This window comes from Varanus komodoensis, unplaced genomic scaffold, assembly GCF_004798865.1.
Source record: "Varanus komodoensis strain SLA01 unplaced genomic scaffold, ASM479886v1 scaffold14_1, whole genome shotgun sequence".
Classification (NCBI taxonomy): domain Eukaryota; kingdom Metazoa; phylum Chordata; class Lepidosauria; order Squamata; family Varanidae; genus Varanus; species Varanus komodoensis.
The window spans coordinates 12,757,851-12,777,382 of record NW_025335438.1 but is presented as its reverse complement, the minus strand read 5'-3'; the positions used below and the strand labels follow the sequence as shown (position 1 = coordinate 12,777,382).

At 38.9% G+C, this 19,532-nt stretch overlaps 1 protein-coding gene across 2 annotated transcripts; it reads right to left on the bottom strand.

The window, feature by feature from the left end:
• Positions 1-38: 38 nt before the first annotated feature.
• MYBL1 (MYB proto-oncogene like 1) lies at positions 39-19,482 on the bottom strand. 2 transcript variants are annotated; one of them, XM_044423910.1, is made up of 11 exons: positions 19,124-19,482; positions 13,208-13,327; positions 13,058-13,129; positions 12,679-12,771; positions 11,250-11,470; positions 8,894-9,077; positions 8,320-8,394; positions 5,337-5,438; positions 2,875-3,105; positions 2,240-2,590; positions 39-72 (listed from the first exon to the last, which is right to left on the bottom strand). In XM_044423910.1, the coding sequence occupies exons 1-11, from the start codon at positions 19,157-19,159 to the stop codon at positions 55-57; spliced, it is 1,503 nt and encodes a 500-aa protein (XP_044279845.1). In that variant the 5' UTR covers positions 19,160-19,482; the 3' UTR covers positions 39-54. The 2 variants fall into 2 exon arrangements, with proteins under 2 accessions (XP_044279845.1, XP_044279846.1); XM_044423911.1 differs by having other exon boundaries at positions 5,337-5,435.
• Positions 19,483-19,532: the final 50 nt, after the last annotated feature.

Below are 19,532 nucleotides of genomic sequence, written 5' to 3'. Positions count from 1 at the left end.
ACCTGTTCTGTATTGGCTTACACAGCCTTAATTGTTCTGATTTCTTTGACTCTGTTACACACAAGAGCAACCCTGTAACAAGTGAAATCCTTATTTGGCATCTCATGCCACACTAGAAATTTTATGACCCACAATTAAGTATGTATAAGCAAGCAGTACATTGAATAAAGTATGGTGGTTTTAGGCCAAAAAAGAGGAACATGGTCCACAGCATTATTTGTGCACTTTCCCATGTAAGACTATAGATACCAGCTCTTCAGTAAGTTCTTAAATTAGGAACAATTGTTCTTAATTTACACTAAATGAGATGTTTATTCTCAAATATAATTCAGCATCCTCACACTAGAAAAAAACTATTTGTTAAACAGCAGCACTGTTAATAATCTTTATAAATAAAGACAATATGTCTTTTTCTATTCTACTTTGCTGTACTGTTGAACTCTTGAGTTATCATACCCATGTCTTTGGAGCTCTTTTCTAAAATCATCAGGGCTAGAGACTAGAGGAAAAACCTGGTCTATACAAAAGCACTGTAAGACAAGAAAAATTCCTAGAATGACATCAGTGCAGCACAGGGCCACAAAGATGGAGGCTGGATTGCAGGAAAAGCTTTATGAGGCAAGACTGAGAGAGCTGGGTCTTTTCAGCCTGAAGAGGAGACTCCAAGGGGGTCTGTTGGCAACATATAGGTATGTGAGGGGGTGCCACATGGAGGTGGGTAGAGACCTGTTTTCCCCTGCAGAGGAGGGCAGGATGCATTCCAATAGAGCAAAGCTCAGAGAACCAAGGTTCAATTTGGATGCCAGGAAGTACTTCCTGACAGTTAGGAACCCTAGGGTATGGAATGGGATTCCATGGGAAGTGGTTGAACCCCATCAGTGAAGGTGTTCAAGGATAGGCTGGACATGCACATGGTAGGTATGTCATGAGTGCAGCCAGCTGGAGCTGGGGGTCAAACTAGATGGCCCGGGAGACCCCTTCTGACTTGCTCTGTTTCTATGTTTCTAAAACAAAAAGGAATTGTAGAGTTCCAAACTCAGAGAATGAGCATAAATATGGTAAATTCTATAATGTAGGCTAAATTAAAGTGACATGTATTCGGGCAAAAAATCCCAGCTTCACACATAAGCTGATGGAAGCTGAGCTAGTGGTGACTGACCAACAAAGAGATCTTGGAGTCGTAAGAGACAGTTTGATGAAAATGCCATCCTATTGTGCAGCTGCTGTGAAAAGGGGAAGCGCTATGTTAGGCATAATTAGGAGAAAGTTGAAAGTAAAGCTGCCAATTTTATACCATACTCATATAAATCTATGGTGCAACCACAGAATACTATGTACGGTTTCGATTACCATACCTAATAAAAGAGATTGTAGAGTGGGGAAAAGTGCAGGAAAGGCTAACTGAAATGATCAAGGGGCTGGAGAAACTCCCATATGAGGAAAGTTTACAATATGAAAATTGCTTAGCTTAGGAAAAAGAGAGTAAGGAAAGACATGACAGAAGTATACAGCGTTATGTATTGTATGGAGAAAGTGGATAGCGAAAACCATTTTACAAACCCTAATACTGGGTCATTCCATGAAGTTAATTGGTAGGAGATTTAGGACAGATTAAAGGAAATACTTTTTCCACATAACAAAGTTACTTGAATTTGCTTCCAAAATGTGCAGTGATGTCACCCATTTGAATGACTTTAAAAGGTGACTGGACAAATTCATAGGTGATAAGGCCATCACTGGCAGTATGTCCATGTACACTAGGTGTTGGGGAACACATGTGAAAGGGTGCTGTTGCACTGATGTCCAGCTTGTGGGTTCCCTGTTGGCAACTAATTAGCCACTGTTTAAACAAAATGCTGGTCCAGACGGACTCTTCCATCCAGCACAGTTCTTATGTTATTAATCACTTCAATTGAATTAACAATATTCTGTCAACAATTTGTAGATAGATGGCACCATTTAATCTATTCAACTACACCAATTGTAATTCCTTTGTTGGTGTTCTTAAAATCTTTGCATTACTTTTGCCCTCAGGTTTTACTTCATTTTTATTCAGTAGGTTTTACTTCATTTTTTTAATAAGGCTCTTTTAATTTGTTTTAGATTTTACAATAGGTTTTATTCATAAAATTCATATTTCTATCACGATCTTGTGAACTACCCAGAAAGCTCCAGCTATTAGGCAGTAAAAAAAACAATTATAAAGTTAATTACTGCATTAATTATATCACTGATTTACCTGAGAAGGAGAAAAGGGTAGTGTTTTCACTGGTGTTTGTTTTAGTTGAATATCTGGAGCACTTCCACATGAACCATCATTCTGTTCACTCACTGGTGATTGTCCAGCTTTGACTTTCTTCTTCTTGCGCAAAATAGTTGGAGGAGTGCTGAACTTGGCTGCACTTGGAGATGCTGATTCTTCCTCGTCATTTGTTTTTTTTCCATCAAGTAGAACACTTACATTGAACTGGCACTCCATGGCACCATCATTGTGTTGAATCCGCATTAGTTTTACTGGTGCTTGATTGACAGGAGAGGCAGCTGCATCAGATAGGTCAAAGCTTGTGACATCACTCCATGCTACAGGATCCTGCAACATCCAAGTCAAATGGAAGGAAAACAAGGGAGCTATAATTTTGTTTGCTTAAGAGATAGTTATGCCAAGAGAACTGACCAAGATTATATAATTTAATTCTAATCCTAACATTAGCTCTAGTAGTTTTAATTCAGGACCCTAACATTATTCCAGAATTTTATACATTTACTGATTATATACTGTTTCCCCCCACAAAACCCAATATACATAAGTTAGTATTGCTGCTATTGTTTCTGTTACATAGAGCTATCTACATGTACATGTTGATTCAGACTTACAGACTCAATGAGTTCTAATGTTTCTGCAAATTCAGGAATGGTCTGTAGAGATGATAACACTGCATTTGCCTCCACAGCCAAATATTTGGTAGGTGAATTTTGCTGCGCTGTTCCAGCGTGAGTATCATCCATATAAAAGTCATTTGTTTGCTCTGCAAGGCTATTTAGGGTATTTGACATGCTGTCTTCCATGATGAAGCTTCCAGACCAGTTACAAAAATTTCCAGCTTGCTAAGAATACAAAAAAGTGCTGCTGTTTTATTGAAATTAAAGATAAATCAAAATTGGTATAGTGGATTTCAATATAAATTTCACTGGGTTCATTGTTAATGGAAATGCTCTATAGAAAACTTGCTGTAAATAAATAAATGGCACTTATTGGATCTGATAAATTATATGCTTATACTTGCAATCCTATGCATCCTTACCTGAGAGAAAGCCACATTTAACACAATACTTCTGTGTAAAGATGCATGGGATTCTGCTGTAGATCAAACATGATTTTGTTTTTCCCTATACTCTGTATTGTTTGGAAGAGATCAAAAACAGTGCCCAACATAAAATAATATTCTGTGACACAATTATGTTCCTAATTATGCCAATGCAACCTTCTCAAATCTGTAGCTAATTCACTCAGCCTGAAATCAATAATCAAATTTTTAGATGAATAGAAAGTCAGACTATAAAAAGGATTAGAGAATCTGACAGAACATAAAACTTTATTGAGAATAATTCTCACGCTCTTCTTATGTAAAATATTCAAGCACCTACACACTTTTGTAGCTTAGGAGCTAATAACATATTATACACAAAAAGAGCCCCAGTGTGTGTTATTTAATTCGAGCAAAGAAGCTGCAAGGAATACTTAACAATTTCTCCAACAGCCATTTTTTTTTACCCCAAGGTGCTCTGCCCTCTTATCTGTTTAAAAAAAAAAACAAATTAAAAAATCAAGGGCTCTGTTACACACATTTGTATGACATGGATAGCTTGCTCCTTAAAACATACGTGATTTAGGAAATAAGTTCCAACTAATTCCTCCAGGTATAATCAACAAAAGTAACTGTAGGTCCTATGGGTGGATTCACACATTCACAAACACAATACCCTGCATGAGCTAGTCATACACAACAGGATTTGCCTAATTACTGTCACAGCATCAGTTGCCAGGTCATCTGAAACCAGCAAGATTCACAGCAGAGAGGGACTTCTAAACCACCATACAAGTTCTGAGGTATTTCAATGCTGCCACCACAACATACGTATCTCACTGGGTTCAGACAGTACAGCATCCCATGTGTACCACAAGAAATACCTAGGCAAATCATGTGACACATAAGCAGCATGTACAGGCAGGGAAAAGAAGACACACTGACTACTTCCAGATGACTGCACCAGCCTAGCCTATGGCAGATGTGGTATCAGTCATAACATCTGAATTGTAGAAAAAGGCATGGCAAGAATGAAAACTTTCTGTGGACTATTACCTAACTATTAACCAACTGTTTTTAAACTAAATTATTTTGAGCAAAACTAGAAGGCATTTTTTGTCTAATGATGGCAATTACGAAAAACTATAGGGCCTCCATATGCCTACCAGCTGGTGTGCACATGTGCAGGGGTCCCCCATATGTATGACCTGGCAGGACCACAACCACTGTCTGTATTTACTATTTTCTTGAAAGCAATGACTCAAGAAAATAAGGAGCTGTTGGCTTTCCTCAAGATTACAGATGCTTGTCAGATTTCTTTAAACAATTCAATTTCCAAATCAAAACTACATAGAATCCAGCCGCCTCTCACACACATCTAGAAAGAAATCCATATTCACCACTCTGCATATAACAAGAATAAAAATTAGATGTTAATGCACTTTAAATGGTGAACTAGAATACTGCATGTCTATATATGTAAGGCTTTTTCAAGTTTCACCCTGATAGGTAAGTAGCCTATAAGCCAAGGATATTGCTATTCTAAGGATAAATACATTCCTTAAGGGAAGAAACAGGTCATTCACTATCTAACAGGAGGCAGAGATCCCATATGAACTGTTATTGTGCAGGCTGCTCCTTGTGTGTCCTTCCAGTTCTTCAGCTTTGCCTTTGCCCTCCATGATCTGGCAAAGGCAAAAGAAAATGTTGACAAAGATACAAGAAAATTTCTGAAAGCTTTAAGGCAGCTGTTGAAAGTAGCACATTGTATCATCCAAACTCAGTCTCAACTTCCTCCCCTCCCCCATTTGTTCCACTCAAGCAAATAAGGGCAACAGGATTCCCTCTAGGGTTGTTTGATTCCTGGTCTGTACTGCTATATAGAGGAGAATAGGAAAGTAGAAGAGGCATAAAAATTTGAAATATAATCTATTTGTTCAGTAATTTATTTTAATTATGCACAGTGGATGGCTATTAGCAACCATCACTGCACAGTCAGGAAAAATGCGTATTTATAAGAACAGTTCTTACAGCTGAGACTCTCTTTCTCCTGATTTCATTCTCAGCAGACATAAGCAGCAGCTCCAGTTCTTTTATTTTTTTCTCTTTATCAGGATCATCATCAAAAGGCTGCTGAAGTGTACATTGAAGCAAAACAAAAAGAGACAAAGAGTTCATTTAGGACAAACTATTAAGAATACTGACTTATGTAGGGCATAAGAAGGACTGGATAACAGGACTTTAGCTGTTATTACAATTATTAAAACAATCAATCTTAAATAATATTTTTCTAAAGTGTCAACATTGTTTGGTTTATAAAATTTTGCTCATTAAAGAGGAACGCAGCTCTCTAATCTACAAAACCATACTTCAAATTCATCTCAATGTAAGGCTGCAAACCTAACAGGATGTCTTGCAGCGTGGCTTATTTTCAGTGTGGCCTGTTTAACATCAGGCTTAACAGTTAACCTTTGGAATTTTAGTAAGTCTAAATTGGATATGATACTATCTTTAAAATGCATGCTATATTTCAGGAATAGCTTATAAATATTGTTTAGGCATGCAGACCTAAATAATTATTTTTGCCTCAAATTAACTTGAAATCCAATTAGTTTTTCTACTGACAGAACTAATTGTTTCAGCAGAACTAGGAGGGTGGGCACTACGTTTTCTTTCTGCAGCCCCCTGCAAATTCTCAACATCTGTTCCAGAAGGTTGTAGGACCGTCTGTAGTAGATTTTTGGAGAGTATGAAGGGCTGTATGGGTGAGGAGCAAGGAAGTCTTGTGCACACACTGATGTTCACTTATATGACACCAATTTTCATCCATATTTGCTAAACTAAAAAGTAACTAGCTATTTGTCCCATACATTCTACATCCAGGTTGGGGAATTTCTGGACCACAACTGAATTCAGCCTGCAGAAGTTCCCTCTCAGTTCTTTCCTCCTCTGCCAGTACTAAAGAAAACATATTTTCCCTACTACTGGGAAAGGAAATCCTAATCTATCCCTAATCTTACCTCTAGTTGTGGGGTGGGGGTTGCCTTTCCCTTATGTTAGAGAAATGTTGCTTTTTCTCTGCAACGAGGGAGAATCGTTCCTTCATGCAAGAAGGCAGAAGTGACTATTCCATGTGTCTATCTACAATGAGCAAGGGGCATCCCTTTTTGCTGAGAGAGGTATGAGTGTCTGCTCCTGTCTTTTTCTACAGGAAGAAAAGGAGCTGAGAAGAGAAGGGCAGGAGCTCTGTGCCTCTTTCTCTACCGAGTAATTCCTTTGCCTGTGCAGAAGGAGACAGTCAGGGTATCAGAGTGCCATATAAATGTAAATGCTAATCTGAGAATGGATTAAAAACTATTACAAACATCAAAATATCAGATTATTTTAGTGGCACCTTATTAAATGTTTCATATAAAGCATGGATTATATTGCATTAACAGTAATCAAGATTTAGTTTCATATTAATTTTGTTTCCAATAGAGTAAATTCTAGATTACAACTGCACTTCATTTGCATTCTTCTCCTTGCATATCATTTAAGTGAACTGGATACATCACATTACTAAACACAGATGGTTTCGAAGTACAGTGGTACCTTGGCTCACGAACTTAATCCATTCCAGGACTCTGGTCGTGACCCAAATTGGTTGTGAGCCAAGTTAAATTTCCTCATAAGGTTCAATGTAAATAAAGTTAATCCAGTCTGCGACCATTTTTTAAATCAGAAAAATGTGAAGCAAAGTGATAACAACAAAGATCGTGGTCATCTCCCCTCCACACCCCAAGCACAAGCACAGCCGTCTCCCCACCCGCCCCCAGCACAACTGAGATCGCACCTGTCATCCCTGCATGACCGAGATCGCGCCTGTCATCCCTGCATGTGCCTGTCATCCCTGCAGGCGCTCATCATCCTGTCATGCGCCTGTCATCCTGGAGCGTTGGGGGGGTGGGGGGAAGGAACGGGCACAATCACTGGGGGGGAGATGGCTGCGATCTTGGTCACCACCCAATGCGGAGTTCACGACCCAAGTCAAAATTTTAATGAAATTTTTGTTCGTGACCCAATTTGTTCGTGAAGCAAGGCATTCGTGAGCCGAGGTACCACTTATACTGCATCTGCATTCCCACCCTTTCCTTTGTATAGTGGGACTGATGCTGCAACAGCAATTTTGTGATTCTAAAAGTAGCACTAGAAATTAACAGAAGCAATCACCTCCATATCAGGGCAGGTCAACAGGATCTCTTCTGAAAACTCAACTCTAGCTCTAACAGAACTGCAACATCCCTGTTGCATGATGGTCACTCCCACTGATGTACAGGCACAATAAGATACTTCCCATGGTTTCTATTTATGTCAATGCATGCCTTTTGAATTTTCTAAAAGCAAGACTTGACTTTTTTTAACAGTGTATGTCTTACAAGTAACAAATTCCTATTCTGTTACTCTTTCCTCTACCAGGTTCCCATTTTTTTTTCCTTTTCAACATGTACATTTCTAGCAAAGTCTATTCATCATAAGAGAACATAATCACTCACCCACTCCCACCCTCAAAAGAGAGCAATCAATCTTCTAAACTAACTTTGCAAGCAGAGGACTATCTAGAATTGTTCTTAAAATGCTTGCTACATGATAATTATTATGCGGTACATTTCTGTATCACCTGCAGTCAAAGCTCTCTGGGCAGTTCACAACATAAAGACACCCATCCAGATTTCAGCCAGGCCAATCCTGCTTAGCTTCCAAGATTAGGCAGGATCAGACACTTCAGGCTATACAGAAGCTATTACTCTGACAACCAGTGCCACAATCTCAGCAACATAGCCTGTACATGTTATTGCTCATTTCAATGGCACTGGAGCAGAATAGATTATGTAGATTTTAGTAGATTATGTCCTATAGGAGTACAACTTTAATAAAATACTTTAGCATAGGGACCTTATTTGAATGTTGTTTGGAAAAAGAGAGTTTTCATGGCCTTATAGAAAATTTTAAAATGAAATATCCAGGAGGTTACCTGAATGAAGTTTGGAGAAGGTGTGACATGGTCTATGCAGTTGCCTTCTGTTGACACATACTGGTATCCTGGGATCTAATAAATCATAACTGTTTTTACACATTGATATCTAAAATGTGTTTATTTTTCAATTTCAGGAAATATTTTCAGTTTTATCCATGCTTTCTTGAAAAACTGATCACAATGACCATAGGAAATGATGGTTTAGCTGTGGGTTGTTTAACTAATGAATAATGTAGAGTTCCAAGATTGCATGTCATAAAACAAACCAAGAACCCATAAATAATCCAGGAATTCACGAGGTGATAAATAATAGCAGAAATGACAAGTGTGCAGCTCATGCACACCACATCCCCACAGTTCCTGGGTTGAACATGCCAGGAATTTGTTGCTGTGGTTGCAAACCATGTCTTTGAAACAATACAAAACACTCAGATAATCAATTAAGAAATCCAAATTAATAACATAACTGGATTTTTAAAAAAATTCTGTAGTATTTCCTTAACAAAAGAAAGTGCCCCTCTACTTAAACAAACATATTTTTTTAGGAACACAAAAAGCTTTGGGAACTTACATGTGCCTGAACTGGTATGTAAAACTGATTTGGAGTATGAAGATGGTCTGAGGATGCACATGTTTTATGTGGCAATTTTGATAAACAAGGTCGTTCAGTCTTGATTCCATCTTGTAAATATCCTTCTTGTTCAACTTTTCTTCTCATAGTGGAATTCCAATGATTTTTTATTGAATTGTCAGTCCTAAACAAATCAAAGGACACAACTGAGACAAAGTTAAGCAACTTAAAAGTCATATTAATTTCATGAGAAGATGGTTAACTCTGTGTTTAACTCTTATTGAAATAAATGACTCAAGCATATTTAACCTTAACTGTATTGTGTCCAAAATATAGAAATTATGCTGGTTACATAGTTTATACATCTGGAAACCTAAACAAACAAATTAATCAAGAAAAAAACAATGGGGAAAATAAATTTTAAAATCCTTATTTTCAAGAAATAAAATAAGAGCAGCTTGGGAGTGCTCCTTGACCCGGAGCTGTCCTTGGAAGCTCAAGTGACTGCGGTGGCAAGGAGCGCTTTCCTTCAACTTCAGCTACTTCAGATGGTGCAAAACAGAGCAGCCAGGTTGCTGACGGTGACTGGGTGTTATTCTCACATAACCCCAGTCCTCTATCAGCTTCACTGGCTTTACACTGAAGTCCAGGCTCAATTCAAGGTGCTGGTTATTACCTATAAAGCCCTTAATGGCTTGGGACGCGGATACCTGAAGGAACGCCTTCTTCCACATTTGCCCCCCGCCCCTTGAGATCGGCAGCAGAGGCTCTCCTCTGGGAACACTCCGTGAAAGATGTTAGGAGACAGAGTACCCAGAGGAGGGCTCTCTCTGCAGTGGCGCCATATCTATTGAATGCACTCCCCAGAGAGGTCCGCCTGGCGCCGTCGTTATTTGTTTTTCAGCGCTAGGTTAAGACCTTTTTATTCCAGCGGTATTTTAATAAGTTTTAATATTGTATTTTCTATGTTTTTAACTGCAGCCAGTGTGGGTCGGGAATTTATTTATGTTATATTTTATATTGTAAGCTGTCCTGAGGCTTTTTTGCGAATAGGACGGCATATAAATATTTTAAATAAATAAATAAGAATTTTCCAAATTAAAGCAGCAATTTCTAATACCTCTAAAATCATGTGACAGTTCTGTGACAGCACCAAAGTGGGGCAGGGTAGAGATAGAATCTATGGAGGAACTTCCTAACAGAGAATTCCCAATATAGCTATTTTTTCTCTTACGAGAAGCAGACTCTAGAGCTATATAAAAATTGCTTCTGTAACTTGCATCTGTTTCATACACAGTTTGCTATATATCATGGGTAGTGTTGTTATTATTAAAAATTCCCTTTAGAGTCAAAGAAGTAGTTTCATGGTTTTTTGAATAACATCCAAGGATTAGAAGATGTTTGTCTTGTTTTAACTTATTAAATTGTTGCATTTAAAAACTACTTGAAAATTTTAAAAACATACAAAATGAGCAGTATAAATTAAGACTCTGGGTTCTATATAACATTGCACACATTGTTGTCTGCTAATGCAACAGAAATGTCTTTCTTTCTTTTCCCCCTCTTGCAGCCCTTTACACTGCCCCAAAATCTGTTCTATGGATTTCCCAGTTCACCAGAGCAGATTTTAAGGGTGCACAGGGGCAGAGGAAATCACTCTCCAGTTGAGTTCTGCTGACAGAACTGCTTCTGTCAGAGAAATAACAGCACTGAATATAACCTCCTGGAAGTGGAACATATTCTGGACTTTTCTCAAATTAATGAGTGGAATAATTAATGATGGATAAAGGACACTTGCCAATATTAACAAACAATTATTTTTATAAAGCCAGATGTCATTTAAGAAATAAAACAAACATTTCCTTTTAGCCAAAAGTTCGTACTCAAACAATTCCCTTGTACAGGAGTAGTAAAATCAGCAAGGCAATATTCAGGATCTATGGTATATACCTTACAATAGATATTGATGGCTCATTGAAAAGAACAAGCTAATAGCAGAAAATATAGCAGAAAGTAGGGCTCATTGCTTAGGTTAATTCAGAGGTGAGGCTTGAGACAACACTGCATGTATGTTCCTTAGGATTCTTATGTATACTCAGAACCACTGTCCCCTACCTTTGTACTTATCTAGATCATGCTCTTCAGTTACCCCTTTGCTTGCTTTCACAGTAACCTCTAAAGTATTTCTTAATATCTACTAGTCAGCATTTAAAATGTAGTATAATGATCCTTGAATCAATGCAATTATGTTATCAGCTGGTGCCAGTAATTTGGATATAAACTTCAGAATTCTGTAGGGAACTGTTTATAGATTGCTTTTTGCACACACAGTATAGTTAGTTTAGGAAAAAAATACCTTCCAGGAAGCAGCTTTGCAATTTCAGCCCACCGGTTTCCCAAACGTTTGTGAGCTTCATAGATGATTCTGTCCTCCTCTTCAGTCCATGAAGATTTCTTTACCTCCGGATTAAGATGATTATGCCACCTCTCTCGACATTGCTTCCCTATTCTTCCTTTTAAGTGCTTTGCAATCAAAGACCAGCGCTTTGGGCCATATTTTTGAACAAGTTCAATAACCTGGTATGCAAATGGAGCAGCAACATTATTGATAAAGAAGCTAAGGATTCTAAGTTCATTCATTTAGTGTATATGTACAAGGGGTAGGCAGAGCAGAATAATATTGGAGATCAGTGCAACCTTTTCAAGCCTAGCAATATAGTGATAAGGAACAGTCATGTTACAAGCTCCTAAACTGCAGAGTGATTCTGACATATACAGTGGCTGGGTTGACACAACATGACAAGCAATTCTGCTTAGTTTCCACCATGCACAGTCGTACATGGATGTGCCTGAGAGATGCCATTTTCTTCCTTCTCAGTTCTCCAGGCAGTATCCCAGACTGCACTATAGGGACAAAGGCCGCTCCTTGCTTTAGCAGATGTGATTGCATGCCAAGTTTGGCTCACCATGGCTGTCAAGCAGTCTCTGCTGCATAAACAAGGCTCATGTCCTGAGGCATAGGGAAGACAAAGAACTGGTCAGGGACCCTCCTCTCCAGTTCCAGAGGGGACTTCTCAAGCAGGAGGGGTTGCCTGATTCATGCACAGGAAAAAGAGAAGCAAATCTGCTAGACAGCACTGCAGAAAGAAGCAGCACCACTCAATTGATTCCCCCTCTGCCCCTTTGCACACACTAGAGTGAAGCGCCTCACTTGCACAAATGAGCCAGCAGCAGGGTTGAGAAGTAGCTGGGCAGTGGTGTTCAGCTGGAGGCTGTGCACTGCAATGAATCCCAATGCAGCTTCCCTTTCTTGTTCTGGTTTGCCAGAGAGGCTTCCCCAACCCAGAGCCCATAAAATGGGCACCGGCTTGGGAATGCCTCTTCAGCAAGGTAGAGTAAGAAAGGATGCCCCAGTGCCATCTCGCCATCATAGCCACTGCCCAACTGCTTCTTCTCTCTATAGTTAGGTTGTAGACCAAGCAGCGTGCATGTGGGCATCATTTTGAATATGCAACTGCCACTCGGGATGTGTCACGTTGTTTAAACCCAGTGAGTGTGGGTTATGAGAGGGTTAAACCCTCTCTCATTTAATCCTCATTTAGCATTTGTTTTAGGGTTATTTAACCTGTGTTGTTTGTGTTTACATGACATGGCAATCTCCAAGTGAGAGCTGTATATAAATTTAGTGCTTCTTAGCACACCAGTTCATCAAAGATCAAATAATCAAGTAATGTGCCATGGTATGTCATCTGAAACATAATTATTACTCAATATAAATTAGTTACCCTCTGATCTTCCTCTTTAGTCCAGGGGCCTTTAATAAGTTCTGGGTTTAGGACTTTCTGCCATCGATGCTGGCACTGAAAATCAGAACGATTCTGCAAAAGGATTTTAAAACATTATGTATGTAGTCTCTCACAGCGTGATTCAAGATTCTGTGAAACTCCAATATTCACACAAACCTTCCACTAAGAACTAAGGTTCAGTTTATTGCTGGGATAACATGGCCCATGCATTGGGAATGCACATATAGAGCTGGTGTGGAGCGGGGGAAGTTTAAGCTAACAGTATTACTTCGTAAACTATTCAAACCTGCTGATAAGCCTGACTTTTACATATGTGTGTTAAATAAGAAAAAGTTTCATCAAAATACTTTCCACTCACTTGTAGATGACCTGCAATAAATGTCCAGTCACTTGTACCATGCTGTTCTACTAGTTTCTTCAGCTTTTCATCCTGTTAAAACAATGAACGTGTATTGGTAAACAATAAATGCAAACATGAAGGAAAAACCACAGTCTGCTTAAAGCTCACCTCATCACGTGTCCATTTGACTCGATTACAGATTTTCTTTGCCCCTTTTTGTTGTGGTACTTCATAGTCATGATCTGCATAATGAAGGTCATCCTCATCTTCCTCACTGCAAAATGCAAACTAATATGAAGTTAACATTGACAGTGAAAATACATTTACATAAAGTTCAAGACACCACATGTACTTTAGATAGGGATCAAGACCAACGGTTTTGTTTAGAAGACAACTGGTTTCTATGGAACTCTCAATACATTATCCTCAGTTGGTAGAAAGTCCAGCTAAATCAAACATTATTTACTGCATGTATAAACCACTGTTCTGGCAAGACACGCAAGAGGATTTATTCTTTTAAATGCTAAACAAATGTGGTTTTTTTTTTAAAAACAAACAATCCTAAAAATGAGTTTTCTCAGTCAGCTGAAAGTCTGTCCATGTATTCCCTGGCCTGGCCTTCCTTAAGTCTACCTTCCCTCAGGGCACAGAAGTCTTTTGTAGTCTTTGGGAAGGCTGTAACCAACAAACCTGTGATATATAGAATCTTCAAGTTCAACAGCAATCTCCTACAGAGTACCAGTGACAGGGCGGGGGGGTGCCTACAAGTAGCACAGGGTTTTTGTTCTATGCACTGTTGATAGTCTTCTAAGAGGCATCCAGTTGGCTTCTGTGGGAAGCAAGATGCTGAACCAAGCAGACATTTGATCTGACCCAGTAGGTGTCTTCTTGTAGAGTTCACCTTCTAATCAGGGGCACAGAACCTCAGATGTGGATGCCAGATCTGGCCTTCAAATGTTCCCCAGGAAGCCACACCCTCTTCCTCTTAACCAATGATTGTTTGGTAGTTTCCCAGTTTTTGTGCAGTTTTTCCCTTATTTGAAAATGGTTGAAATACTTCTACTAAGGTTTAGGTATTGCCAGTAAGATCTTAAAGCTTAAATATGGTGGTATTTTGAAGTTTTGACCACAGCACTTTTGCCTTCAGCCTTGCCCACCACAGGAACGCAGGCCCATAAGAGATTCACCAAAATAGAATTTGACTCTCAGAATGAAAAAGGTTCTGCACCCTTGACCTACATGCACTCAAGGATTTTAATACTGCAGATCTCTTGGAAAAGGCAGCCAGCAAGGGTCTTGCCTCATTTCTCATACATTCATATTTGAAATACATCTTCTTCTAAGTCAACCAAGGGATGGCTGGGGTCACTAATCTGGGAATTCAGTATTGAGTGCCAACTTCTGTGTTTTGTAAGATTCAGGCAACATAACTAAGCTTTATCAAAACTCAAGATTCCAACACATCTTGAGATGTCTCTTATTGTTTAAGAATGTCAGAATAACATTCAGACAGCTAACTGTTAATGCATAGGATAATTTGAAGACAATGAGGAACCCAGTTTCTTTTGAAAATCAGCTCACTTTATAGAAGCAGATGTCCTCTAGCTCAATCTAAATTTCAAGAGAAAGGTCTAGCGATGCCCACAAACTAGAAGCCACTTATTGTATGAGAAGTAACAAAAATGAATCAGATCAAAGTCTGAATTTGTAAAATAAGTAGAGTAAGGCAGATGTTATAAGGCTTGTTTTAATTTTGTTCTTTGAAATATTGAAAAATTTTTAAGCAGAAAGCAGCCATGGCAGGTGATGGAGAGAGAGGTAGATTAGGATGCTAAATGGAAATGCTATTATCTTCAGTAATTTTATTTATTACATATTAAGCTCCCCAGTAACTAATCAGGTTTTTACTTTGGTGCAAGAAAAATTGTACATGAATGTGGTTTTATTCCCTTACAAGCAAACAAACAAAAATGGGTGGGGAGGCACTCAAAATAAAAACCACACATGACCAAATAATTGTTCAGGTTGCTTCAGGCATTTCCCCCTACACTATGTATAATCTATACATAAAGAAAATAGCATGCACATTTGTTAATAGAAGCAATTCCTATAAAAAATTCTATATTTTTTTCTATTAAAAACCTCCTTGTGAAGAAGCAGTTCTTAATTTGAAGCATTCAGCTTGGAACCCATTAAAGAAATGAAACAGAGTATAGCTGTCATCTACCACCTTGGGAAACTTGTGCCCCCTACTGACCTAAGTACTAATTTCACATTTTTTTCTACTGTAACTTTTAGATATCAAATTTCTATCAAATACTTCTTTCTAAGGATTTCAGGCAGGGTACACTGGTCTATCTCATGTATAGTTCAGGGAAGTTCAGTTGTTCTCATACATCTTTTACAACTTTTTTGCATTTCAAATTTAATACAAACAAAATGTTTCAGCTTGCATAATCTCTGAATCAATAGCACCTGTTATCTCAGGGTCAATCATATTACTTTACTACAGTATAATCAAAGGTATCAACAACATTTATGGGATCATTATTTTTCTACACAAATGGACTGTGTCCCCTTGAGCAGTAACATAATGAAACAAGTACGGTCCATATTAGCTAGTGGGAAATTATGGAATAACATAATTACACTTTTTAAAAGTACTTTGTAGAAGTATTGAATGACTGCTTCCCTCCACTAATTAAAAATGTTTTCTAAAAAATATATACAACAAAAAATTATATACATCATCAGAACACAGAAGACACAAAATAAAGTGTTCTACTATATGAATGACAAGCAAAAAAAGATGTACTAGTGTACATGACAGAACCCTGATTAGTTTGTTGGTTTGGCAACACTGATAGCCTTAATGTTGGCTACAGGACACACATGTATCCACAAGAGAGCAGAATTTAAAAATTATGGTAAAAATTGCAGACCCCAAGCACTTACGAATGGAAATAAAGAAAACATGTATACTGGAATAATGATAAAAGGAATACTTGTTTCCACTCCTTCTCTTAGATCATGATTCTTTGTGAAGACAGATTCCAGGAGTTATAAGGTGCTATAGCTATTGACAAAAATGTAATTGTCAGAGGGATATCTTTTCTATATGGCCAGAGCCTTTCCTGGTGGTCTTCAGTGTGGCATTTGTTACAAGATCCATGAACAGGAAAGAAGTTATCTTCCCTCAACTGATCTTGAAGGAATCCCATTCTTTCCAAAGAAACTTCCCTGGAAAACACAGAGTGTGACCCTGCAGGACAATGCAGGGTCCAAATATTCTGTATGACAGTAACATTTGTGTGAATCAGGTCTGTATTATAACATCAGAGTCATACTTTACATCATCCAACATCTAATAAGATGCCATGCTCCTGAATGGCTTGCTCAACTGTTTCTCTACTATACAAATAGCAATCAGTGATACATATTTAATTATTTTTCTTCACTGGAAAATAACATGCCTCGACCAGATTTTTCAAATTAGTCACAGTTCTATTGAATATTTTTTTCCATACGACTTCCAGTTTTGGACATAAGAGAAAACCTCTGTTAAACATAAATTGTACTTTGCAAACCATATTCAAACTGGTTTCAAATCCTGGTCTGGCAACTTCTTAACAAAAGCATGGCAGGCAAGCTATGGATGGAAAGAAAACCAAGTTGTACTTTAGGTAAACAAACCATGGTTTCAAATTACATTTGAACTAGGCCAGCTATCCATATTATACAATAGCCATATTTGCATTCAAAAAGCTATTAACATTAGGCCTAGCACTTATCCATATGATCTGCTGATTTTTCTTACTCCCAAATAATTGTATATAAGAGTTACAAAACTACATTTTGCTAATTCAGACTAAGTTGGCAAAGTTAAAATGTTCACCAAGTTTCCATCATGGCAAAATGCAAACAAAAGTGATTGCAGGAGTCATCCCTAATCATTAACTTAATGTGTCAGCAAAAACTTTCTACCAGAGCCTAACCCAATGTCACATTACATTGTATACCAAAACTACTTTTGTAAGACCCATTCTTATGTGTAAACTGTTACACCAGCAATTCTAGAAAAGTTTTTCATCCATCCATACTGGATGCCCAACTTTGCAACTTGTCATACTAACAAACAATAGTTTGTTAACCACAAACAAACCCATGGTTTGTTGTTTGGTTGTGAAATCTTGACTATTTAAACCATGCATTTTCATTAGGCATCAGCCCAGAAAAGTCAATTGTTCATGGGTTGCACTGACAGGCTACAGAAGAAATGGTCAAAATACCAAGTTGTTCGACATGATAATACTTCAGTACTGCAAAGAAATTGGGATAAAAGAGGGAGCAGGCAAACAAGTGGAGGATACGACCCAGGGATTGAGAAAACAAACCATAGCTTGTTAAATCAGTTGCAAGGCATTGCCATGGTCCACATGTAACAACCACCTAGAGCATAGGTTGGGTAAGGGTGTGAATTATGAATTCTTGCTGAATTATTATTATGTGCAAATACTGCACTGTGTTTTAATTTTGGGTTGTTAACCACTAACAACCCCAGAAGAAAGCTTATGGTTTGTTGTTGAGTTGTAAACTAAGGTTTTCACTTAAATCATACTGCAACATTCACTCCTAATGGTAACCCATACTCTGGGTTACAGTTACAACAGTTACATGTGACATGTGTTGCATTTTCAGAGGGCTAAAACTGCTACTCTTGAAAGTAGGTGAGCACAATTGATCTGGATCCTACTTCCTTATTTTATATGTGAGCCAAACTACTTGGTGACTCTTTCCAACATTGCCTTCCATTCACGTTGAGTCACTCACCCCCAAATAAACACTGTTTAGCTTATTACTATCCTATTTTTCCAAGCAAGAAAATACAGTTGCAAAGCTAATTTAGTAACAGCTGCACAGGTGACACATTCACATCTCCCTACAGGAAAATATACAAAGATTAACACCTTTATTCTGGTATAAGCTTTCACAGATGCTATCAACTTCCTCAGATGCATGGAGCACTAAGGGCACAATAAAATATAAAATGTGAATCAAAACACAAAGGCAATTACAATTACTTTAATCTTTGCTGTCCCCAAATCATTGAGAGGCCATTTCTCACACTACATTTGTATATTGGCTCTCTATTACAATTTTACCACTCCTGCAATAATACACATTCTGAATAGCAATCACTAATGAAATTATCTGTGTCTTTATTTTATGCATTCCAACTCTCCTGAGAACATTTCCTAGCAGACTACACTACAATATGTGCACATACAGAAATCTGCCAGTATGAGATTCTTTCATGCATCTGATGAAGTGGATAGAATCTGTAAAATCTTATACCAGAACAAACCTGTTACTTTCAGATGCAACAAGCCTCTTTTTGTTGTTTTTTTCTGCAACAAACTAACATCATTACAGAAGGGGAAAAAAACTTTCCGAAATAAAGTGACACTGAAATACAAGCCCCCTAGGATGTCAAAGGGGGGGGGGGGTTGGATGTCAAGATAAGAGCTCTTGCATTACCAATAAGGATGCCAATATAAGGCAAGATGCATTACCAACAGGATTGATACTTTTTGTATTTTTGTGACTCAGCCCCCAAAAATAAGATTAAAAACATAAGACGGAGAGTATATGGGGTACCTTTCCAAAGAGGAAGTAATGTGAGTGTTGAAATACTGCTAAAAAGTGGGACGGGAAGAGAAATAATTATTCCCGAATAACTGAGGCAAGTGCCACCTTCTTTCAATGGATGAACAAGGACAATCGTAGCGCCACAATACCAGGAACTAGCACAGGAAAGCCAGTAAGCACAGCACTACTAACACCAATAAGAGACAAAGGTAAATGGATCGGAGGATCCGGGTGTCAGGGCACGTGGAAACAGCGCCAGAGATCTGAGGCAAGTGGATAGGAAGAAATGGCAGGAGGGCTGTCAGGAGCCCAGTGTTCAGGCGGATAGGCTGGGCCAGGCTCCCCTAGCGGTAAGAGACGGTGGCAAGGACATAGCCGGACACAGAGGATGATGCCAAGAAGTGGGCGACCGGGAGTCTCTACGTGGCCACTCACCTGCGCGGCCTCTTCGCCATCCTTCGCGCGCACCATAAGGCGAGAATAGGGGAGCGGAGATGCCACCGCCAGCGAAGGGAGCTCACGAGCCCGGGGATGGGTGGGTGAGACAGCTGCCTTTTAGCCCCGGCCACGCTTCGCCCCCCGCATGGGGGACATGACCCGGCACCAAGCCGAAGCTGGCAGGATAAAGAATCGGAAAGCAGGCGCCAAGTCCCCCTCCTATGGCCTTGTTCGGCTATCACCACTCGGTGTTCGTCCTCCTCCAGCGCCTTCTCCGGCCGCTGCCGCCCTTGTTGGCTTTTTTGTCCCTGCCGCCGAATCTCGCGCCCAGCCTCTTTCCAGAGCCACCGTTTGAATCTGCGCACGCGGACTGCCACCCCATTGGCTGCTCCAGAAAGCACGCGAC

What these genes read in the sequence shown, in the direction of transcription:
- MYBL1 (XM_044423910.1), bottom strand. Translation starts at nt 19,159, where the DNA reads ATGGTGCGCGCGAAGGATGGCGAAGAGGCCGCGCAG. An exon ending in CTTCTCCAAACTTCATTCAG is followed by an intron (nt 5,439 to 8,319) that starts GTAACCTCCTGG and finishes TGTACACTTCAG; the next exon opens with CAGCCTTTTGATGATGATCC. An exon ending in GGAGAAAGAGAGTCTCAGCT is followed by an intron (nt 3,106 to 5,336) that starts GTAAGAACTGTT and finishes TTGTATTCTTAG; the next exon opens with CAAGCTGGAAATTTTTGTAA.